Raw genomic sequence first — 21513 nt, 5'->3', positions numbered from 1 at the left:
CTCAGTCATCCACAATGCACTGGAGAAAGGTAAAGCTCCAGAGCACATACAGTTCATTGACAGCATCATTGTGTGGGGCCAAACTGCTGAGGAAGTCTTCGAGACAGGTAACAAAATCATTGACATTCTGTTGCAAGCAGGTTTTGCCATTAAGAGAGACAAGGTCAAAGGACCTGCCAAAGAAATTCAGTTTCTGGGAGTGCGGTGGCAGGATGGTCGCCGTCACATTCCACAAGGATGTGATCAACAAAGTCTCCAACATGGCAGTTCCCATCAGTAAGAAGGACAACCTTTTTTTCTTAGGTGTGGTGGGATTTTGGAGACTACATATTCCTAGTTTCAGTCAAATTGTCAAACCTCTGCACGAAGTCACTCGTAAGAAAAACAATTTCGAGTAGGGACCTGAACAACAAGCAGCCTTTGATCAGATCAAACGAGAAGTAGTCCATGCAGTGGGCTTGGGACCTGTGCGATCTGGTCCGGACATTAAGAACATTCTGTACACGGCTGCCAGTGACAATGTCCAACTTGGAGCCTTTGGCAGAGAGCTCCAAATGAGATACGTGGTCGCCCACTTGGTTTCTGGGGGCGTGGCTACAGAGGTTCAGAGGCAAATTACACCCCAACAGAGAAAGAGATGCTAGCAGCATATGAAGGGGTGAAAGCAGCTTCTGAAGTGATTGGAACTGAGTCACAATTGCTTCTAGCTCCTAGACTGCCAGTTCTAAACTGGATGTTCAAAGGCAAATGTTCATCACCGCATCATGCCACAGATGCAACCTGGTCTAAATAGATGGCTTTGATAACCCAATGAGAACAATTGGGTAATCATAGAATCATAGAATCATAGAATCAACCAGGTTGGAAGAGACCTCCAAGATCATCCAGTCCAACCTATCACCCAGCCCTAACCAATCAACTAGACCATGACACTAAGTGCCTCATCCAGTCTTTTCTTGAAGACCCCCAGGGACGGCGCCTCCACCACCTCCCTGGGCAGCCCATTCCAATGGGAAATCACTCTCTCTGTGAAGAACTTCTTCCTAATATCCAGCCTATACCTACCCTGGCACAACTTGAGACTGTGTCCCCTTGTTCTATTGCTGGTTGCCTGGGAGAAGAGGCCACTCCCCACCTGGCTACAATGCCCCTTCAGGTAGTTGTAGACAGTAATAAGATCACCTCTGAGCCTCCTCTTCTCCAGGCTAAACAGGCCCAGCTCCCTCAGCCTCTCCTCATAGGATTTGTGCTCCAGGCCCCTCACCAGCTTTGTTGCCCTTCTCTGGACATGTTCCAGCACCTCAACATCTTTCTTGAATTGAGGGGCCCAGAACTGGACACAGTACTCAAGGTGTGGCCTGACCAGTGCTGAGTACAGGGGCAGAATAACCTCCCTTGTCCTACTGGCCACACTGTTCCTGATGCAAGCCAGGATGCCATTGGCTCTCTTGGCCACCAGGGCACACTGCTGGCTCATCTTCAGCTTACTATCTATCAGTACCCCCAGGTCCCTTTCCTCCAGGCTGCTCTCCAGCCACTCAGTCCCCAGCCTATAGCGCTGCTTGGGGTTGTTGTGGCCAAAGTGCAGAACCCTGCACTTGGCCTTGTTAAATCTCATCTCATTGGCCTCTGCCCACCCATCCAGCCTGTCCAGGTCCCTCTGCAGGGCTCTCCTATCTTCCAACAGATCAACACCTGCTCCTAGCTTGGTGTCATCTGCAAACTTACTGATGCTGAACTCAATGCCCTCGTCCAGATCATCAATAAAGATATTGAACAGGACTGGGCCCAGCACTGATCCTTGGGGAACACCACTAGTGACTGGCTGCCAACTGGATGTGGCACCATTCACCACCACTCTCTGAGCTCTGCCATCCAGCCAGTTCTTGATCCAGCACAGAGTGAATCTGTCCAAACCATGAGCTGCCAGCTTGGCTAGGAGCTTCTTGTGGCAGACAGTGTCAAAGGCTTTGCTGAAGTCCAAGTAGACTACATCCACAGCCTTCCCCACATTCACCAGGCCGGTAACCTGATTATAAAAGGAGATCAGGTTGGTGAGGCAGGACCTGCCCTTCCTAAACCCATGCTGGCTGGGCCTGATACCTTGGCTATCCTGTAGGTGCTTTGTGATGGCACCCAGGATTACCTGTTCCATGACCTTGCCTGGCACTGAGGTCAGGCTCACAGGTCTGTAGTTTTCTGGCTCCTCCTTACGACCCTTCTTGTGGATGGGTATCACATTGGCCAGCTTCCAGTCTTCAGGGACCTCTCCAGTGAGCCAGGACTGCTGATAAATGATGGAGAGTGGCTTGGCCAGCTCAGCTGCCAGCTCTCTCAGCACCCTAGGGTGGATCCCATCCGTTCCCATGGACTTGTGAGGATCCAAATGACGCAGCAGGTCCCTTACTGCTTCCTCATGGATTAGAGGGGGACTGTACTGGTCCCTGACTCCATCCACCACTTCAGGAGTCCAGCTGTCCTGGAGACAACCTGTCCCACTAGTGAAGATTGAGGCAAAGAAGGTGTTAAGCACCTCTGCCTTTTCCTCATCCTTTGTCACTATGTTCCCCTCTCTATCTAGTAAGGACTGGAGGTTGTCCTTGGCCCTTCTCTGCCATTCATATATTTAAAGAAACACTTTTTATTTTCCTTGGCAGCCGTGGCCAGCCTGAGCTCCAAGTGGGCTTTTGCCTCTCTAATTTTTCCTCTACAAGACCTAGCAACTTCCTTGAACTTCTCCTGGGACACCTCCCCTCTTCTCCAAAGGTGATACACTCTCTTTTTAATCTTTAATTCCTTCAGCAGCTCCCTGCCCATCCAGCCTGGCTGCCTCCCTCGTCGGCTCATCTTCCGGCTCAGTGGCACTGCTGCTCCTGTGCCTTCAGGAGTTCTTTCTTGAAGCAGCTCCAACCTTCCTGGACCCCTTTGTTTCTAAGGGCTATTTCCCAAGGAACTTTCTGAATTAGTTCCTTAAATAGGCTGAAGTCTGCCCTTCGGAAGTCCAGTGTGGAGGTTCTGTTGATGCCCCTCCTGGTTTCTCCATGTATTGAAAATTCAATAATTTCATGGTCACTGGACCCCAGGCAGCCTCCAACCACCACATCCCCTACCAGCCCCTCTCTATTTGTGAGCAGCAGGTCAAGCAGGGCTGCCCCCCTGGAAGACTCACGTAACAGCTGGGATAGGAAGTTGTCTTCCACACATTGCAGAAACCTTCTAGACTGCTTCTTCTCTGCAGTGTTTAAGTCCCAGCAGATGTCTGGTACGTTAAAGTCGCCCACCAGAACAAGGGCAGGTGATCTTGAGGCAGCCTCCCGTTGCTTAAAGAGTAATAAATCAACCTCTTCTTCCTGGTTGGGTGGTCTGTAACAGACTCCAACCAGGATATCAGCCTTGTTGGCCTTTGCCTTAAGTCTCACCCATAATGACTCAACTTGATCATCCTTGATTTCTACCTCCATGACATCCAGAGTATCCCTAATATACAGAGCCACTCCCCTGCCCTTTCTCCCTTGCCTGTCTCTCCTGAAGAGTCTGTAGCCATTGATCACAGCACACCAATCATGTGAGCCATCCCACCATGTTTCAGTGATGGCGACAATATCATAGTTTTCCTCCAGCACCAGAGCTTCCAGTTCCTCTTGTTTGTTACCCATACTGCGTGCATTAGTGTACATGCACTTCAGCTGGGCTGCTGCTTTTACTCCTAGCTCTAGCCTACCATCCTCAATTCCCTTTGATTTATCTCTGGTGCTGTCATGTTTAACCCCCTCCCCCTTCCATTCTAGTTTAAAGCCCTCTCAACAAGCCCAGTCAGCTTATGTGCCAGGGTCCTTCTCCCCTTCTGTGATAGTTGTATCCCATCTGCTGATTGCAGACCTGTGGCAAGATGAAGTTCCCCAAGATCAAAGAATCCAAAGTTATGTTGGATGCACCAACCTCTGAGCCACTTGTTCATCAAATATGCTTTCCTGTTCTTCTCTGTATTCCAGCCTGTAACTAAGGGTATTGAGGAAAAGATTACCTGTGCCCCTGCTCCCTCAACTGCTTTCCCCAGTGTCTTAAAGTCCCTTTTGATAGCTTTTAGCCCTCTGTTATTAATCTCATCGTTCCCTGCCTGTATAACTAATAAGGGATAGTAATCAGAGGGCTGCACTACAGTAGGCAGCCTCCTGGTAACATCCCTGACCCAGGCTCCAGGGAGGCAGCAGACCTCCCTGTGGAAGGGGTCTGGCCGGCATATGGGGCCCTCTGTTCCCTGCAGAAGGGAGTCACCAATAACAATTACCCTCCTCTTTTTCTTCTGGGTACTTGTTCTGATGCGAGGGGGCAACTGATTTGTCTCAGTTGCCCTCCCAGCCGGTGATGCTTCTGTGTGCTCCAGGATCACCTCATCCTCAACCTCTAGTGCCCTATATCTGTTATGCAAGGGCAGCTGGGGATGTGAAGATGGCTGGAAGGGTTTTCCCTTGCCCCTTCTGGCAGGCACCTGCATCCATTCTTCTTGGTTGCTCTGTTTGTCTCCCTCTGGCAAGGGGGACTGCAGAGCATGGTGCTCTCTTTTACATTCCCTTTCAGCCTTTAGGCGTTCCACCTCTCCCTTGAGTTCAGCCACCAGGTTAAGCAGACAATCAATCTGCTCACACCTAATGCAGCCATTGCCTGTGTCGAGTGCCAGGCTCCAGCACTCCTCACATCCAGACGTCTGGACACCTGCATTCCTACAGGTGGGCTCTGTTTGGGTGCCCACAGTTTTACAAGTATTATACAGCTTGGACCTAGTTCGAACCATGTCTGCTATCCTGAAGGTCCGATGGGAGTTGTTAGGTATGGGGTTGGTTTTTTTTTTTTTTTTTTTCCTTTCAGCGGCACGCGCTGCGCTAAGCAGAGACACCTCTGCCACTCCTCGTTTAAATGTTCCTCTCGCCAGGCACCGCCATCTAACTCACCTTCCTGCGAGCACTTAGCGCCTGCTTGCTGCTCCCTGCCTCCCTCTGGGCTCCTCAGATCGAGAGAGCCTCAAAAAAGAGGAGAAAAAAGCCTGCGAGAAAGCGCGTTTCAGCTGAGCTAGCCTCGGTCCTGCTCTCCTGCCGAACCAGGCTGTGGTAATCTTGATCGACCTGGTCTAGTGGAGGTGATCACCAACTGGCTGCAAGGCACAGACTGTACCAAACCTCCAGAGGAGAAAATAACCCGTGCTGAAGAAGCTCCTCTCTATGGTGATCTCACTGATCAGGAAAAGAACTATGCTTTGTTCACAGATGGTTCCTGTCATATTGTTGGGAACAAGTGAAGATGGAAGTCAGCAGTCTGGAGTCCTACCAGAAGAGTTACCGAAGCAAGAGATGGAGAATGAGAATCCAGTCAGCTTGCTGAGGTAAAAGCTGTCCAACTTGCTCTTGATGTGGCTGAACGTCAAAATTGGCCTATCCTTTACCTCTACACAGACTCATGGATGGTATCCAATGTGCTATGAGGTTGGCTAAAGGACTGGAAGAAGCATGGTTGGCAGAGGAAAGGAAAGCCTATTGTGATGGTTTGGGCTCTTACCCGCCCCCCCACACTTTTTGAATTTGCCCCAGCTAACTCAGATGGCCTCTGGGAATATAAATGAAGCTATTTATTTTACAGCAGCAAATATACAAGCAGCTATTTACAATATATACAGTTATATACAGAAATATACAAAGGATAAACAATACAAAAGCACAACTCCCCTCCCAGAAACCTGAGTCCCCAGGAGGTGCTCTCAAACCACCCCAACACCTCCCCCGGCCCTCTCAACCTTACCCCAGTTCTCAGGAAGAAGAGAGGTGCAGCCAAGAGGTTTGGGAGCAAGGTTAGTGGGAGCAGGGTGTCATGGAGGGTAGCAGAAGCCCTTAGCAGGCCTCCCTGTTGTGAAAGTTACAATGTCTCACATTAATGCCAAGAGCCTTGCAAAACCAAAAGAATCCTTCAGTCCCATGAGAAAGTCTCTCCCTAGTCGAGATAAAAGGTAAACAATGGCCACTGTTTTGGTTGGGGGAATGGCAGTTCTCATGCCCGCTCGACACCTGGTGTGGGCCGAACTTGGGGTGGTCTTAGAAGTTGTTTTGGTAAAAATTGCCCAATTATATGGGTTAATTATTATTTGTGCCAATCTGTAAGAATAACCTAAAATAGCCTGGACTGGTGGGTTACACCTCTTTTGAACATTATAAAAATGGTGTGCCTTCCTGGATCCGGAGCTTGCTGGTACCTGCTCCTACCTGCTTGCTCACTAGCCTGCCTGCTTGCCTCGCTTCTGCTCCAGTTACCTCACATTCCTGATCGACCCTGCCCGACGAGGCCTGAAACCCGCTTGGGCCCGATCCTGACGAACAAAGGGACACCGCCCAAACTTCGAATCCTGCTAATCTGAACCGCTGAATCGTGAGTAAACCAAAGAAAGAACTCCTCACCTAAAGACTGAGTAACTTTAAAGACTCAAAAGAACTCTAAAGAAATCACAGACTCTCCTTTATCTGCTATTTTCTGAAATGTTATTCTACAACTTCAATCCTAAAAGAACTCACGTGGGGAATTTAGTTCAGGAGGGGGATCTCCGTGTTTGAGCAATAAATCACTTGAAAATCCACAAGTGAGTCTCCACGTATTTTCCCCACAACCTCCCAAACTACCTTCCGTGACACAGGGTTAATGAGATGTGACTAGGTCTGAAGGCAAAGGCAGAATGAAAGACAAAATGGAGAATTCTCAGCGTGACTGTGAGTGAAGAGACACAATTGTTTTTCATTTCACTGCCCATTAACTAGTTCTTTTACCAAAACATTCTAGCTTGCTTCAAACTAGCACACCTATTTGGTGTGCTGATCTATGGCAGGACATTGATGCACGGCTGGAGAGAATTCCAGTGAAGGTGCAGCACGTAGACGCACACATGCCTAAGAGCAGAGATATTGAGGAACACCAACACAACCAGCAGGCAGATCAAGCTGCTAAGATTTCTCAAGTTGATACCAACTCTGATCTTGACCTTGATTGGAAACACCGAGGTGAACTGTCCCTAGCTCGGTGGGCCCAAGACTCATCTGGACATCAAGGCAGAGATGCAACATACCAATGGGCACGCGATAGGTCAATTGACTTGTCCATGGATGCTATCACCCAAGTCATCCATGACTGTGACATTTGTGCTGCTATTAAGCAGGCTAAGCCAATCAAGCCCTTACGGTATGGCGAGAGATGGTCAAAGTCCAAGTATGGAGAAGCCTGGCAGATTGACTACATCACTTTGCCTCGATCTCGTTCTGGCAAGCAGTATGTGCTAACGATGGTAGAGGCCAGCACCGGATAGCTGGAAACCTATCCAGTTCCACATGCTACTGCACGTAACACCATTCTTGGCTTGGAGAGGCAAAGCACGTGGAGACATGGAACTCCAGAGAGAATTGAGTCAGACAATGGCACTCATTTCAAGAACAATCTTGTGAAAAACTGGGCCAAAGAGCACGGCATTGAGTGGATCTATCACATACCCTACTATGCACCAGCTTCAGGGAAGATTGAACGCTACAACGGTTTGCTGAAAACCACCCTAAAAGCCATGGCGGGTGGAACTCTGAAAAACTGGGACAAACATTTAGCACAAGCTACCTGGTTGGTAAATAGTAGAGGTTCAGTAAACAGAGCAGGACCTGCACAATCAGACTTGGTCCAAACAGTAGACGGTGATAAAGTTCCTGTTGTAGGTGAAAAGAATCTGTTAGGGAAAACTGTTTGGGTATTTTCTCCTTCGGGCAAAGGGAAACCTGTCCGAGGGGTGGTGTCTGCTGAAGGTCCTGGTCACACCTACTGGGTAATGCAGGAGAATGGTGAAATCCAGTGTATTCCACAGAGAAATCTAACCTTAGCTGAGAGAGTTTAAATTCAGAGTGTATAATACAACCTGTTAGGAGTTTTCTGTTCTAGGTAACATTGGCGTCCAACACTGAATGAATCTACAGTACATGAGCACGAACCCAACGTCACCTGGAAGTCCCTGTTCTCATCTCATCTGTGAGGAGACAAACTGTTCTGAGCTTTTGAATCACCTACATCTGAGATAGCTGGAATGAAGTGTGAACTGAACTTGTAATATTCATTAGTGTAAATGTTGGTTTAGATTAGATCAGATAGTTCTTAGCAATACTCTGAGCGAAGTAGACAGGGGTGGATTGTGCTAGTTTGAAGCAGGCTAGAATGTTTTGGTGAAAAGAACTAGACGATAGGCTATGAAAGGAAAACAATGGTGATGTCTCCTTCCCTCAGAGTCTCGCTGAAGAAGAATGTAAACATTAGATAACACTTTCACCATTTTGCCTTCACACTCTGGCTGGGCTTTGACTGAGCTGCATCTCCTTAACCTCACCTGCCACTAACCTTGCTTCTTAACCTCTTGGCTGCACCTCTGTTCTTCCTTAGGACTGGGGTAACGTCGAGAGGGGCAGGGGGAAGGTGCAGGGGTGGTTGAGAGTCCCTCCTGGGGACTCAGGTTTCTGGGAGGGGAGTTGTGTTTCTGTATTACCTTTTCATTTGTATATTTCTGTATATGTTGTAAATATCTGTTTGTATATTGTGCTAGCTGTAAATAAATAGCTTCGTTTATATTCCCAGAACCCGATTGAGTCTAGCTGGGTATTTTTAAAATGTGGGGGGGGCGGGTAACACCAAAACCACCACAGAAGCTCCGTGAGTTGCACACATAGGAAGCTAGAGGGACTCTGTATACCGCATCTAGCCAGAGCACTGGAGAGATGTGGAAAACGCAATGTGGGACTGAGTTGCTGCTGACGGTAGAGCCGTTAAAATTGCTCAGTCGTTGTCTTAGCAGACACAAACAGCCCACCGACAAGGTGCAATGGCTGCCGCACATGACCGGGAACTGCCCAGACCGAGATCCGTAATGGTGGCTTCCGATAGGCGCTCAGCAGCAGAAGCCACGAAAGTTTCCTTAGTTTGAAAAAGTTTTCGGGACTGCCACAACGCAGCTCAGCACTGCAGCCCAAGACAGAGTCTGTTGGACTTTTGCCTTGCTTCTCTCGGTGTTGCGTTATGGGGACTGAGGGGAGTGGCTGGAATGGGTACATTAGGAAAAAAAAATCAGTGGGAAAAAGCTACAGGATCCGATTACCATTTCAATGGCTCACACAGCCTCGTTAAATTGCTTAGCTCCGGCCTCTTTTTTTTCCCCTTCGTGTTCCTGCCTTCTGTCTGAGTGAGTGAGAGAGAAACAGAAGTTTAGAAGTTTCTAGAGCAAAGCATCAGGAGGTTGTATTTGGTGAAGCTATAGCTTTAATGCTGAGGTAAAGGACAAGAAACATGACGGAGAGGAAGGATAGTGGTGGACAAGCCAAAAAGGATGGGGGCTGGGCGTGACAGAGGGCTGAGGCAAAGCAGCGAAATCTGCTGCTGAGAATGCCAGCCCCCCCCCCTCCACCTGCAGAGCGACTTGCGGGGCCTGTTCCCCCGTCTCCTTCCTCCCTCCCTATCTCTTTGCAAGTTTTGCTGGACCAGCAGAGCCCCTGGAACTATTTGGGCTGGAAAATTACTGAGGCCACAATCAGACCTCAAAAGATTGACTTACACACATGTCATGGAGGGTAGCAAAAGCTCCCTAACAGGTCTCATGTTGTGCATACTAGTGTCTCACATTGAAGGCCAAAGCATCGTAAAACCCAAAACAATCTTCCAGTCCCATGAGAAGTTGCCTCCCTAGTGAAGATAAGAGGTAAACATTGGCCATTGTTTTTCCAACTGTTGGCCTTGGTTCTCATGCACGCTCAACATCTGGTGTGGGCCGAACTTGGGGTGGTCTTAGAAATTGTTTTGGTAAAAATTGTCCAATTATATGGGTTAATTATAATTTGTGCCAATCTGTAAGAATAACATAAAATTACTTGAAATGCTCGGGCACACCTCTTTAGAAACATTATAAAACAGTGTGCCTGCATGGATCGGGAGCGCCTTTTGCCTGCGTGTCTGCTCGTCTGCTCGCTTGCCTGCCCGCCTGCTGCTCCTGCCCCGGTGACCTCTCACTCCTGATCGGCCTGCTCGAATACAAAGGCCGCAGCAGACGAACCGCCCGCTTCAGCCCAATCCTGACAAAGGAAGGGACACTGCCCAAAGCTTCGAATCCTGCTGAACTGAATTGCTTAACAGTGAGTAAACCATAGAAAAGACTCTTTTACCTAAAGACTGAATAACTTCGGAAGACTCAAAAGAACTCTAAAAATCACAGACTCTCTCTTTTATTTGCCATTTTTTGAAATGTTACTCTGCAACCTCATATCAAAGAATTCACGTGGGTGATTTAGTTCGGGAGGGGGATCTCCGTGTTTGAGCAATAAACCACTTGATCATTACAAGTTAGCCTCGCGTGTTTTCCCCACAACTCTCCCAAACTACCTTCCACGACAACACAGACTTGACAACACTGACAGATGTACAAAAGTTTATGGACAATGTTCAGTGGGTTCGAAAGATAGTGAGAATAACCAAGGAGGACTTAGAACCATTGCTGCCTCAGTTGCTGGGCACAGATGCGCACAGGCGCATCTCGTTAACCACCCAACTGCAGTTGGCAGTCAAGATGACAGCTAATGAATTCCTGACTGGTGTATCCACTCGTCGCCTTACCGATCAACCCCTAGTGCTTCTATGTGTCAATAGGCAGCAACATCCTTTTGCACTCATTGCTCAGTGGCAAAAAAATAAGAGGGAAATTACCAAGGGTAGGAGAGATGCCAGTGCCACTGACAATGAGTGGAAAATCATAGAATGGGTATTCTTGCCCATTCATCCAAAGAACACCATATAGACCCATGCAGAGGCACTTGCTGAACTGATTAAAAGGGATTGGCTTAGAGTCATTGAAATTGATGGAAAGGAGCCAGCTATGACTTGTGTACCACTGACCAGTTGGACTGGTACCTCTACAACTCTGCACCATTACAGGACCCTGTTGGGGTTTACAGGGAAGATAAGTAATGTTTATCCAGCTGGAAGGACCTGGCAGGTAGTTAAAGACCTACAGTGGTTTAGAATTCCAAAATTAAGCCACATACCTGTACTCAGAGAAACAGTATACACAGACACGGGTAGGAACAACAGGAATGCAGTATGTACATGGCATAACAGTGGTCGAAGGCATCATCACCTTATGATAGGAACTAGAGACGACTCACTACAGACCCTAGAATTAACATCAGTAGTGTGGGCATTTAAAAACAGGTCACAAGAGCCACTGAAAGTGGTCATTGACTCTCTTTATGTTGCAGGTGTCATCGCTAGAATTGAAGATTCATTGCTAAAAGCACCAAAAAAGGAAAGACTAGCACAGTTGTTACAAGAACTCAGACATTGCCTCTCGCAGCGAGAGCATAAGCACTGTGTAACTCACATTTGAAGTCAACAGCTTCTGGATTAGGAGAAGGGAATGATAGAGCAGATAACCTAGTGAGCTCCAGTCAGCTAGTTCCCCCAGTAAATGTGTTCAAACAGATAAAGGCAGTCCTGTATTTTTGAAAGCCCTTTTGATGGTAACATATTTTGAAGTTTAGGAGTTTACTGGAAAAGCTGCTAATTGCAATGGGATGAGTATTGAGATGATTTTCAAATCATAGAGTCAACCAGGTTGGAAGAGACCTCCAAGATCATCCAGTCCAACCTATCCCCCAGCCCTAGCCAGTCAACAAGACCATGGCACTAAGTGCCTCATCCAGGCTTTTCTTGAACACCTCCAGGGACGGTGCCTCCACCACCTCCCTGGGCAGCCCATTCCAATGGGAAATCACTCTCTCTGTGAAGAACTTCCTCCTAACATCCAGTCTATACTTTCCCCAGCACAACTTGAGACTGTGTCCCCTTGTTCTGTTGCAGGCTGTGGATGTAGTCCACTTGGACTTCAGCAAAGCCTTTGACACTGTCTGCCACAAGAAGCTCCTGGCCAAGCTGGCAGCTCATGGTTTGGACAGATTCACTCTGTGCTGGATCAAGAACTGGCTGGATGGCAGAGCTCAGAGAGTGGTGGTGAATGGTGCCACATCCAGTTGGCAGCTGTCACTAGTGGTGTTCCCCAAGGATCAGTGCTGGGCCCAGTCCTGTTCAATATCTTTATTGATGATCTGGACGAGGGCATTGAGTCCAGCGTCAGTAAGTTTGCAGATGACACCAAGCTAGGAGCAGGTGTTGATCTGTTGGAAGGTAAGAGAGCCCTGCAGAGGGACCTGGACAGGCTGGATGGGTGGGCAGAGGCCGACGGGATGAGATTTAACAAGGCCAAGTGCAGGGTTCTGCACTTTGGCCACAACAACCCCAAGCATCAGGAACAGTGTGGCCAGTAGGACAAGGGAGGTTATTCTTCCCCTGTACTCAGCACTGGTCAGACCACACCTTGAGTACTGTATCCAGTTCTGGGCCCCTCAATTCAAGAAAGATGTTGAGGTGCTGGAACATGTCCAGAGAAGGGCAACAAAGCTGGTGAGGGGCCTGGAGCACAAATCCTATGAGGAGAGGTTGAGGGAGCTGGGCCTGTTTAGCCTGGAGAAGAGGAGGCTCAGGGGTGATCTTATTACTGTCTACAACTACCTGAAGGGGCATTGTAGCCAGGTGGGGAGTGGCCTCTTCTCCCAAGCAACCAGCAATAGAACAAGGGGACACAGTCTCAAGTTGTGCCAGGGTAGGTATAGGCTGGATATTAGGAAGAAGTTCTTCACAGAGAGAGTGATTTCCCATTGGAATGGGCTGCCCAGGGAGGTGGTGGAGGCACCGTCCCTGGGGGTCTTCAAGAAAAGACTGGATGAGGCACTTAGTGCCATGGTCTAGTTGATTGGTTAGGGCTGGGTGATAGGTTGGACTGGATGATCTTGGAGGTCTCTTCCAACCTGGTTGATTTTATGATTCTATGATTCTCTGCCTTTTCCTCATCCTTTGTCACTACATTCCCCTCTCTATCTAACATGGACTGTAGGTTGTCCTTGGCCCTTCTCTTGCCATTCACATATTTAAAGAAACATTTTTTATTTTCCTTGACAGCCATAGTGTGGCGAGACATCTGACTGAAGTGGAGTGTGTTTAGCACTTGTTAGGCATTGTAGTGGAATATTATGGCAAGAAATTGTTTTTGTAACAGTACAGGTTAATGCTTAATTCTTTCTGTGATGATTCTAAGCTTCTTTTTTTTCCTGAGAATACCGTGGTATTATCTTCTTGAATTTTCTTTGCTTTTTGTTGAATTTCCTTCAGCTGACAGAATTTTAACTTGATAAGATAGGATAAGGCTAAAGGTTTGTAATATGATAATTTTGGAATTTCAGGATATAGGGACATCATGGGATGTTTTTTTCTGCATATCTGGGTAGCACTGGGATCACAAAAAAAAAAAAAAAAGAGAGGGATAAAATCGGGTAGAGAGGAAAGTAGGAAAAGCAGAAAGATTTTTTTTTTTAATTTCTGTAATTACATCACACAGACTAGGCCAATGGATCTGTTAGCCTAGGCAATGAATATGTTTGTTTTTGTTTGTGCATTTGACCATTTATGTTCACAGGCCTTTTCATGGAGACCAGATTGTTACGACCAGCCTGTTTTCTTAAAGTGAGCATAAGTCTTGCTCAGATGGCAGAATTGCAGAAAGAACTTGAAAGGAGCACTGAAATGATGATTGTGTGCGTATAGATCACAAGGCTTTGATCATGGTTAACGAATTTGGGTATTTTCATGAGATTTAATAGCACCTGTTGTAAAGGCCAAAGCCACTTAATTGGCACAGATGGCAATGTGCTTGTTATCTTTTTGCAAGGGCCCTGCAAAAAGATGAGAAACACTGCCTTAATCTCTTAAAGCAAATAAAGGATTGTGGGGGAAAAGGCCTAACAGAATAGCCTGAAAGCAACATCTAGGGCATATCTTTGTATCATATTTAGAAATTAGCAGTTCTTAAGCACAATGGACAGACACAGCTCATAGGTAAGGAGTGTAATCAAAACATCAAGATTTCTGAGAACTATAGAGTGAATGCATAACTATGGGAGTCTGAGAAAGAATATTGGACAACAGATACACCTGTGAATCTAGAACATCGACTGCTACACAGAACCAATGAGGATGTGGCACACAGGCACTCTCCTGTGACTGTGATGATTCATCTGGACTTTTGGTCTTTTGAACCAATGACTTCCTGTCGCTTGCAGAAAAGCTTTTAGGATTGTTAGCTAAGCTTGGGTTGTTAGCTACTAGCAAAAACGCTAACAGGTTTATTCTCTTTCTGATTTTAGCACTATTGATTTGTAGCTGTATCATTTACGCCGGTGTTGAACAGCCTGTGTAAAGTTGAAGATCGAGCCCAGGTTGCTCAAAAGAAAGAGAGGGAAATGTGGAGAGATTTTTGCTAACAGGACATGAAATGATAAACATGAGCAACCCGTGCTGGGAAGTGTGGAAGAATTTCTCGCCAGTCGAGGACATAAAGTCATAAACATAGGTAACTTGCGCTGAGAATGTCCTTGGTTTCCAGCGGGGCCAGGAAACCGAGATGTAAACAACTGAGCACCCCACACACAGCTGTAGTGGGCAGAGACTAGATAACCAGGGGGGCTGGAGTGGGTGGTCTGGAAGGCTGACCCTTAGAATGTTGTGATAAGTTAACCTATGTGCACGTTACATGTAACCTTTCAATTATCACCTGTAACCAATCTTAAGCTGAGCACGCCTCTTGCTAGAACGCATATAAGTCACTGTATTATGGAAATAAAGGGGATTTGACCATCTAACCATATTGGTGAACAAAGAGTCATCTTCCCATAGCGCTCCACCGAACGTGTTCTCCAACAGCTCCCCGACCCCATCCCCCAGTTCAAGAGGCCACTTGCCTTGAACTCCTCCCTCCTTCATCCTTCACCCGTAAAAATTGCTGTACATAATACGATGCTTCTTTTTTAGTTTGCTGGCTTTGTTTGTGGTTCATGGGGGGAGTTTGTTTTTTTGTGGAGTGTTTGTTTGTTTTTATTAGAACTTCTCTGGAGTTTTACCTAAGGGTTCAATTTTAAGTTAAGAAAAGCAAATTATATGGCCAAAAAATAAAAATGCAACTAGCTACCGATTTTAAAGGAAACAAATTTATCCAATTCTGACTTTTAAATTGTCTACTCTCACAAACAGATTTTGCTTTTAATTTTCCATCTCTCAAGAATGCAGAGTGTGTGCATAAGCATCAATTGCTGGCATGACAACTGGCTCAAATTCAAAACTTACTACATACCAAAACATCTTATTTTATACAGGGATGGAATCACTTTCCTGAACTGAAAATGAAAATTGACTTTGTGAGCAAGGAAAGATTTAAAAATATGGAGAAAACCAGAGAACTGACCCCAAAGAAATGTTGTTAGATCAACCCAATCTAAAACTTTTCTATAAAAGATTTCTTGCTTTCAAAACTGATTGAAAAATATTTACACTTTTTTTTTCTTAAAGAAGAGAACAAGAAGAAATTCTAGTCCTACTGCCTGACCAATTTAAGGCTGACCAAAAGTTAAATGATGTCAGTAAAGACACTATCCAAAGGACTCCTAAAACACTGACGGGCTTGAGGCATTGGACACTTCTCTAAAAGCCTGTTCCGATGTTTTCACTATCCTCTCTGTAAAGATATACTTCCTAATGTCTAGTCTGAACCTCCTCTGGCAGTTTTGAACCATTCCCACATGTCCCATCACGGATCCCAGGAAAATGAGATTAGTACCTCCCCCTCCACTTTTTCTCCTCAGGAAGCTGTAGAGAACAATGAAGTCACCTCTCCTACTCCTTTTCTCCAGACAACCCTAATGTCCTTAGCCGCTCCTCATAGGACATTCCTTCCAGTCCTTTCACCAACTTCATTGTCTTCCTCTTGAAGCATCCTGCTTAAGCTGTGGGGCCTAGAACTGCACACAGTATTCAAGGTAAGGCTGCATCAATGCTAAATACAGCAGGAGCAATGCCCCAAAGCCTGTCAGTGATTCAAGTATTTGAATAATGCCCTTAACAATACAACTGACATATTACATATCACCAGCTTCCAGTACTATTTTTGCACAGCCTTCCAGAGGAGGCTCACATAAGGTTAAAAAATCCCAAACCCCAAGCAAGTAAAACAAACCAACCAACCCAGAACCCCCACACCCAAACCCACAAACCAACTCAAAGCTATTTTCCACAGCAGGTTAGAGAATCTGTTTGGAATGCAGTTAATGGGTCCAGAAGCAGCAATTATGCATATTTTCTTTCTTTGCACTGACCCTTGCCAACATCACAGTATCACCAAGGTTGGAAGAGACCTCACAGATCATCAAGTCCAACCCTTTACCACAGTGCCCAAGGCTAGACCATGGCACCAAGTACCACATCCAACCTTGCCTTGAACTGCCCCAGGGACGACGACTCCACCACCTCCCCAGGCAGCCCATTCCAGTGCCCAATGACTCTCTCAGTGAAGAACTTTCTCCTCACCTCGAGCCGAAATTTCCCCTGGCGCAGCCTGAGGCTGTGTCCTCTCGTTCTGGAGCTGGCCACCTGAGAGAAGAGAGCAACCTCCCCCTGGCCACAACCACCCTTCAGGTAGTTGTAGACAGCAATAAGGTCACCCCTGAGCCTCCTCTTCTCCAGGCTAAACAACCCCAGCTCCCTCAGCCTCTCCTCGTAGGGCTTGTGCTCGAGGCCTCTCACCAGCCTCGTCGCCCTTCTCTGGACACGCTCAAGCATCTCAGTGTCCTTCCTAAACTGGGGGGCCCAGAACTGAACGCAGTACTCGAGGTGTGGTCTGACCAGTGCAGAATACAGGGGCAGAATGACCTCCCTGCTCCTGCTGACCACACCATTCCTGATGCAGGCCAGGATGCCACTGGCTCTCTTGGCCACCTGGGCACACTGCTGGCTCATGTTCAGGCAGGTATCAATCAGTACCCCCAGATCCCTCTCTGTCTGGCTGCTCTCCAGCCACTCCGACCCCAGCCTGTATCTCTGCATGGGGTTGTTGTGGCCAAAGTGCAGCACCCTGCACTTCGAGCTATTGAATGCCATCCCATTGGCCTCTGCCCATCTGTCCAGGCGGTCAAGGTCCCGCTGCAGAGCCCTTCTGCCCTCCAACTCAGTCACATCTGCCCCCAGCTTAGTGTCATCTGCAAACTTGCTGATGACTGACTCCATGCCCTCATCCAGATCATCTATGAAGATGTTAAAGAGGATGGGGCCCAGCACAGATCCCTGAGGGACACCACTAGTGACTGGCCGCCAGCTGGATGTGGCACCATTCACCACCACTCTCTGGGTCCGGCCCTCCAGCCAGTTCCTAACCCAGCACAGAATGTTACCATCCAAGCCGCGGGCTGACAGCTTAGCCAGCAGTTTGCTGTGGGGGACAGTGTCAAAGGCCTTGCTGAAGTCCAGATAGACCACATCCACAGGCCTCCCCACATCCAACAAGCGGGTCACCTGATCATAGAAGGAGATCAGGTTAGAAAGGCAGGATCTGCCCTTCCTAAACCCATGCTGGCTGGACCTGAGCTCTTTGCCATCCCTCAGGTGCGCAGTTATTGGCCCCAAGAGAACCTGCTCCATCAGTTTCCCTGGCACTGAGGTCAGGCTGACGGGTCTGTAGTTCCCAGGTTCCTCCATCCAACCCTTCTTGTGGATGGGGACCACGTTGGCCATTTTCCAGTCTCCTGGGACCTCTCCGGTGAGCCAGGACTGCTGGAAAATGATGGAGAGCGGCTTGGCCAGCTCAGCTGCCAGCTCTCTCAGCACCCTGGGATGGATCCCATCTGGTCCCATGGACTTGTGGGTGTCCAGGTGGCTCAGCAGGTCCTGAACTAATTCTTCATGAATTTCCAGGGGAACACACCGCTCCCCGACCCCATCCCCCAGTTCAAGAGGCCACTTGCCTCCTCCTCCTCCCTCCTTACTGTTGAAAACTGAGGCGAAGAAGGCATTCAGGACCTCTGCCTTTGCTTCATCATCAGTTATAGTGTTCCCCTCCTGGTCCAGTAAGGAGTGGAGGCTCTTCTTGCCCTTCCTTTTAGCGTTGATAAATTTATAAAAGTGTTTTTTGTTAACTTTCACGGAAGTGGCCAGCCTAAGTTCTAGCTGGGCCTTAGCCTCTCTAATTTTTCTCCTACATAGTCTGGCTACCTCCTTAAACACATCAGGAGAAGCCTTCCCCTCCTTCCAGAGGCGATACACCCTCTTTTTCTCCCCCACTTCCTTCAGGAGCTCTTTGCTCATCCAGGCTGGTCGCTTCCCCCTGCGGCTCATCTTTCGGCACATGGGAACTGCCAGCTCCTGTGCCTTTAAGAACTCCTGTTTAAAGTATGTCCAACCGTCCTGGACCCCTTTGTTCTCAAGGACTGCTGCCCAGGGGACATTGGAAATAAGTTCCTTGAGCAAATTGAAGTTTGCCCTCCTAAAGTCCAAGGTGTAGGTTTTGAAGTGCCTCCCTACCTCCCTGCATATTGAAAACTCCACTAACTCGTGATCACATTATTTCCCTTTTGAAGCTATGCAAAAAGTGTTGTTTTATTTTTTCCTTTCACAACTACTCTGAGGCCTACTCCACTTCTGAAAGCAAAGCCAAGCCCATACCAGATGTCCTAGAAAAGACTGAATCTTTATCACCCCTTGGCTTTATTTTCACAGTGATCGCCTACCTTAAATGTAAATAGCCAAGAAACTATGTGTACTCCTGCCATTCCTCATTGCTTGCAAACAGAATGAAGTGCAAGCAAAAGGGAAAAAAACAGAAGTCTCAACCTACAAAATAAAAAGCCCTACTTCTGATTTTGCCAGTCCTGAAAAAGCACAGGTGCCTCAGACCTTTGAAAAGAAAAAGGATGAAACTTTTAATTAAAAAAAAGGCATCCTTAAAAAAAACCTCGCAATCTTGTTTTTGTAAAAACCTCTAAAAATTGTTTAAAAAAATAAGAAAAAAAGTCTGAAACTGAACTTCCTCCGGGCAGAACGGAAGGACACTTAGCCCAGGAACAGCAACAGAGCTTCCCTTCGTAAAGTAGTAATCACATTTGCAGGCTGCGTACGAAGTGAAATTCGCTGCAGACAAGGCTGAGAGTGAGCCCCAGCACAGTCCAACCCCGAGCCACAGCTCCAGGACCCCCGGCACAGCTCAGCGTGGTTCAACAAAAGGCGAGCAACAGCCACAACTGAGCCACCGTCGGGAGACGGTCCGTCACAGCCGTCCCGCCCTACTCTCCGATTGTCGAGCCCGCTCTGAGAAACAATAATCTTTTTTGTCTAGCTTCCCCCTTTTTCAAGGGGGGAGGGACGGGGACGATAACGAAGGAATTAGGACGACATAAAGCTGAAGAGAACACAAACAAAAAAAATAACAAAGTGTCCAGTCATCGCTGCCACCGCCGCACGGCGATGAGCCCAGTACGGCCAGGCCGCACAAAGCGCAGGCGTACCACTCCCCACAGAAATTTCCTGGGGGAAGCTATAAACCCCTTCCCCCTCGCGGATGGAACAAATTTCTAGTGTCCTTTAAACAGTGCCAGGGAGGGTTTAACGAAGTTCGCCAGCCCGCAGCAAGTGAAGAGCAGCAGAAGACGGAGGCTGCCGGATTGCGGGGGCAGCAGCAGGGATGGAGGTATAGTATTGGTCCAGGAGGAGGAAGAGCAGCGCTTTCCTCCTCACCATTGTCACGCAAGGGTTCATCCAAAAGTAACTCCTAGACTCCTCAGCACCCGAGCTGCAACAGCAGTTCCCCACCATCATCCCGACGCGCCCCCTTCCCTGGCAGCGAAGTTTGGGCTGACCATGCCCTCACCCTCTGGCTTGCTGCCGCTGCCCTACAACTGCCTTTGTTTGCGGCTTCCCACTCCTGGAGTCTCGTACACTCTTTTTTCGTTATTTTAGACCGCAGCGCATCCCACCCTCTCCTCCCCGTCGGCCGCCTTCTGCTGATTCATTTCCACTAGCAGTCCGGAGGCGAGGGAAATACCTCCTCACTATTGTGGCTCAGAATATGGTAATAACTCGGATTTCAGAGTGGGAGCTGGGAACGAACAGAGCCAAACAGGGTTACACACTGGATTACAGTCGGGAGACTTGAAAGGACAGCGTCCCGGCCCACCTGGTGGCGCGACCCGTAGATGTGTCACAGAGCGAGTGGAGAGAGTTATTCCGTGTTCTGGATGCAAGCCAAACGAGATGGAGAAAATTGCCCATCACGAATTACACCCTTAAGAATGAAGGGATCATGCAGGCCAGGCCGCGGGGGGGCAGCAAGGAGCATACCAAGGATGCTAAGTGGCTCCGGCTGCAGAGGCCGCGCAGGAAGGGAAGCGGGTCCCTGGATAGCAGACGGGGAATACATAGGGGAGACTCGCAGCTAAGGCCAGTAGCGAAATGCACAAGTGGCCGCGGCCCGGCTCCGCAGCGCGGTCGCGGACGGTGACTCACCGACTTGTAGGACGTTATCAACACAGCCACCGTCTAGCAGAGCAATACCCCTGCGGAAAGGCAGAAGGTTCTCGTCGGTGGCGGCGGTGTCCGCACCCGCACTGGGCACGGTACCAGCGGTGCCCCCCCTAGGGACGGCGGTGTAGTCCTCGGCGCCAGTGTTGAAGGAAGAGTACATGCAGATCTCCCTCTCGCTGCGGGGGAAGGACCAGTAGACGATCCTGCGCTGCACCGGTTCCGGGATCCGCTCAAACCGCTCCTCCACCCGCTGGAAGGGCCACTTCTCCGCCACCTTGCGAGCTGCGATGTCTAGTAGGGTTTCAGGGCTCTGGGTCTTGCCGAATGGCAGACGCCCCAGAGCAGCGGCGGCAGCAGCAGCAACGGCGGCGGCGGATCCGGCGCAGAACGCCCCGTTACCGAGTCCGGTGCCGCCTACTAGCTGTCCTGGCCGGCACCCAGAGCCATAGCCTGGTCTACTACAAATGCGCTTAGCAGGGAAAGAAAGCTGACCGCGCTCCGCCATGTTTGCGTCGCTTCCAAGCAGATAGCGGAAGTGGCTGTACTCTATAAAGAGCACCAGAAAGGCAACGAGCGGCCGCGAGCCATCTCCTGAGTCACGCCTCCTCTTCCCTAACATGGCTGCGGGGGGCGGTACCAACTAACTCGCCCACGGCAGGGGCGGAGCCTTGTGGGAATGGACACCACAAGCAAATAGAATGGCTCGAGGAAGGCTCATTTCGCGCTCTTGGCGCGGGGACGCCACGCAGATGTGTCACTTTTTTCTTTCTCCCCGTTCGCTGATCTTACGCGCGCAAGCCCAAGAGCGCCTCCCGCGAAAAGGGGGCGTGGCTGACGACAGCTCTTTCTGATACCATGTATGGAATGGAATGCGGGGGTGCGTCTGCTGCGGCTTCACCTTGGTCACCTCTGCTAGGAAGACCGGGAGGAAGGGGGATGGGCAGATGTATAGATATTAATATAGATATAGATAGGTGAGTATCGCGCTCCATAACCGGAAAATAAGTAACGGCTGAGGCAGCCACC

At 48.6% G+C, this 21513-nt stretch overlaps 1 protein-coding gene across 2 annotated transcripts in view; it reads right to left on the bottom strand.

Annotated features, from left to right (window-relative positions):
• LOC135173779 (zinc finger SWIM domain-containing protein 6-like) overlaps positions 1–21282 on the bottom strand; it is a 474519-nt gene extending 453237 nt beyond the window's left edge. For both annotated transcript variants that reach the window (XM_064140924.1, XM_064140926.1), the window contains exon 1: positions 20470–21282. In XM_064140924.1, coding sequence (XP_063996994.1) covers positions 20470–21106 — 637 coding nt within the window. In that variant the 5' untranslated portion in view covers positions 21107–21282. The remainder of the gene's footprint in view (positions 1–20469) is intronic.
• Between the last annotated feature and the right edge of the window lie 231 nt (positions 21283–21513).

This window comes from Pogoniulus pusillus (assembly GCF_015220805.1).
Source record: "Pogoniulus pusillus isolate bPogPus1 chromosome W unlocalized genomic scaffold, bPogPus1.pri SUPER_W_unloc_1, whole genome shotgun sequence".
NCBI lineage: Eukaryota > Metazoa > Chordata > Aves > Piciformes > Lybiidae > Pogoniulus > Pogoniulus pusillus.
The sequence above is the reverse complement of the archived record's forward strand: the minus strand, read 5'-3'. Positions and strand labels throughout refer to the sequence as shown.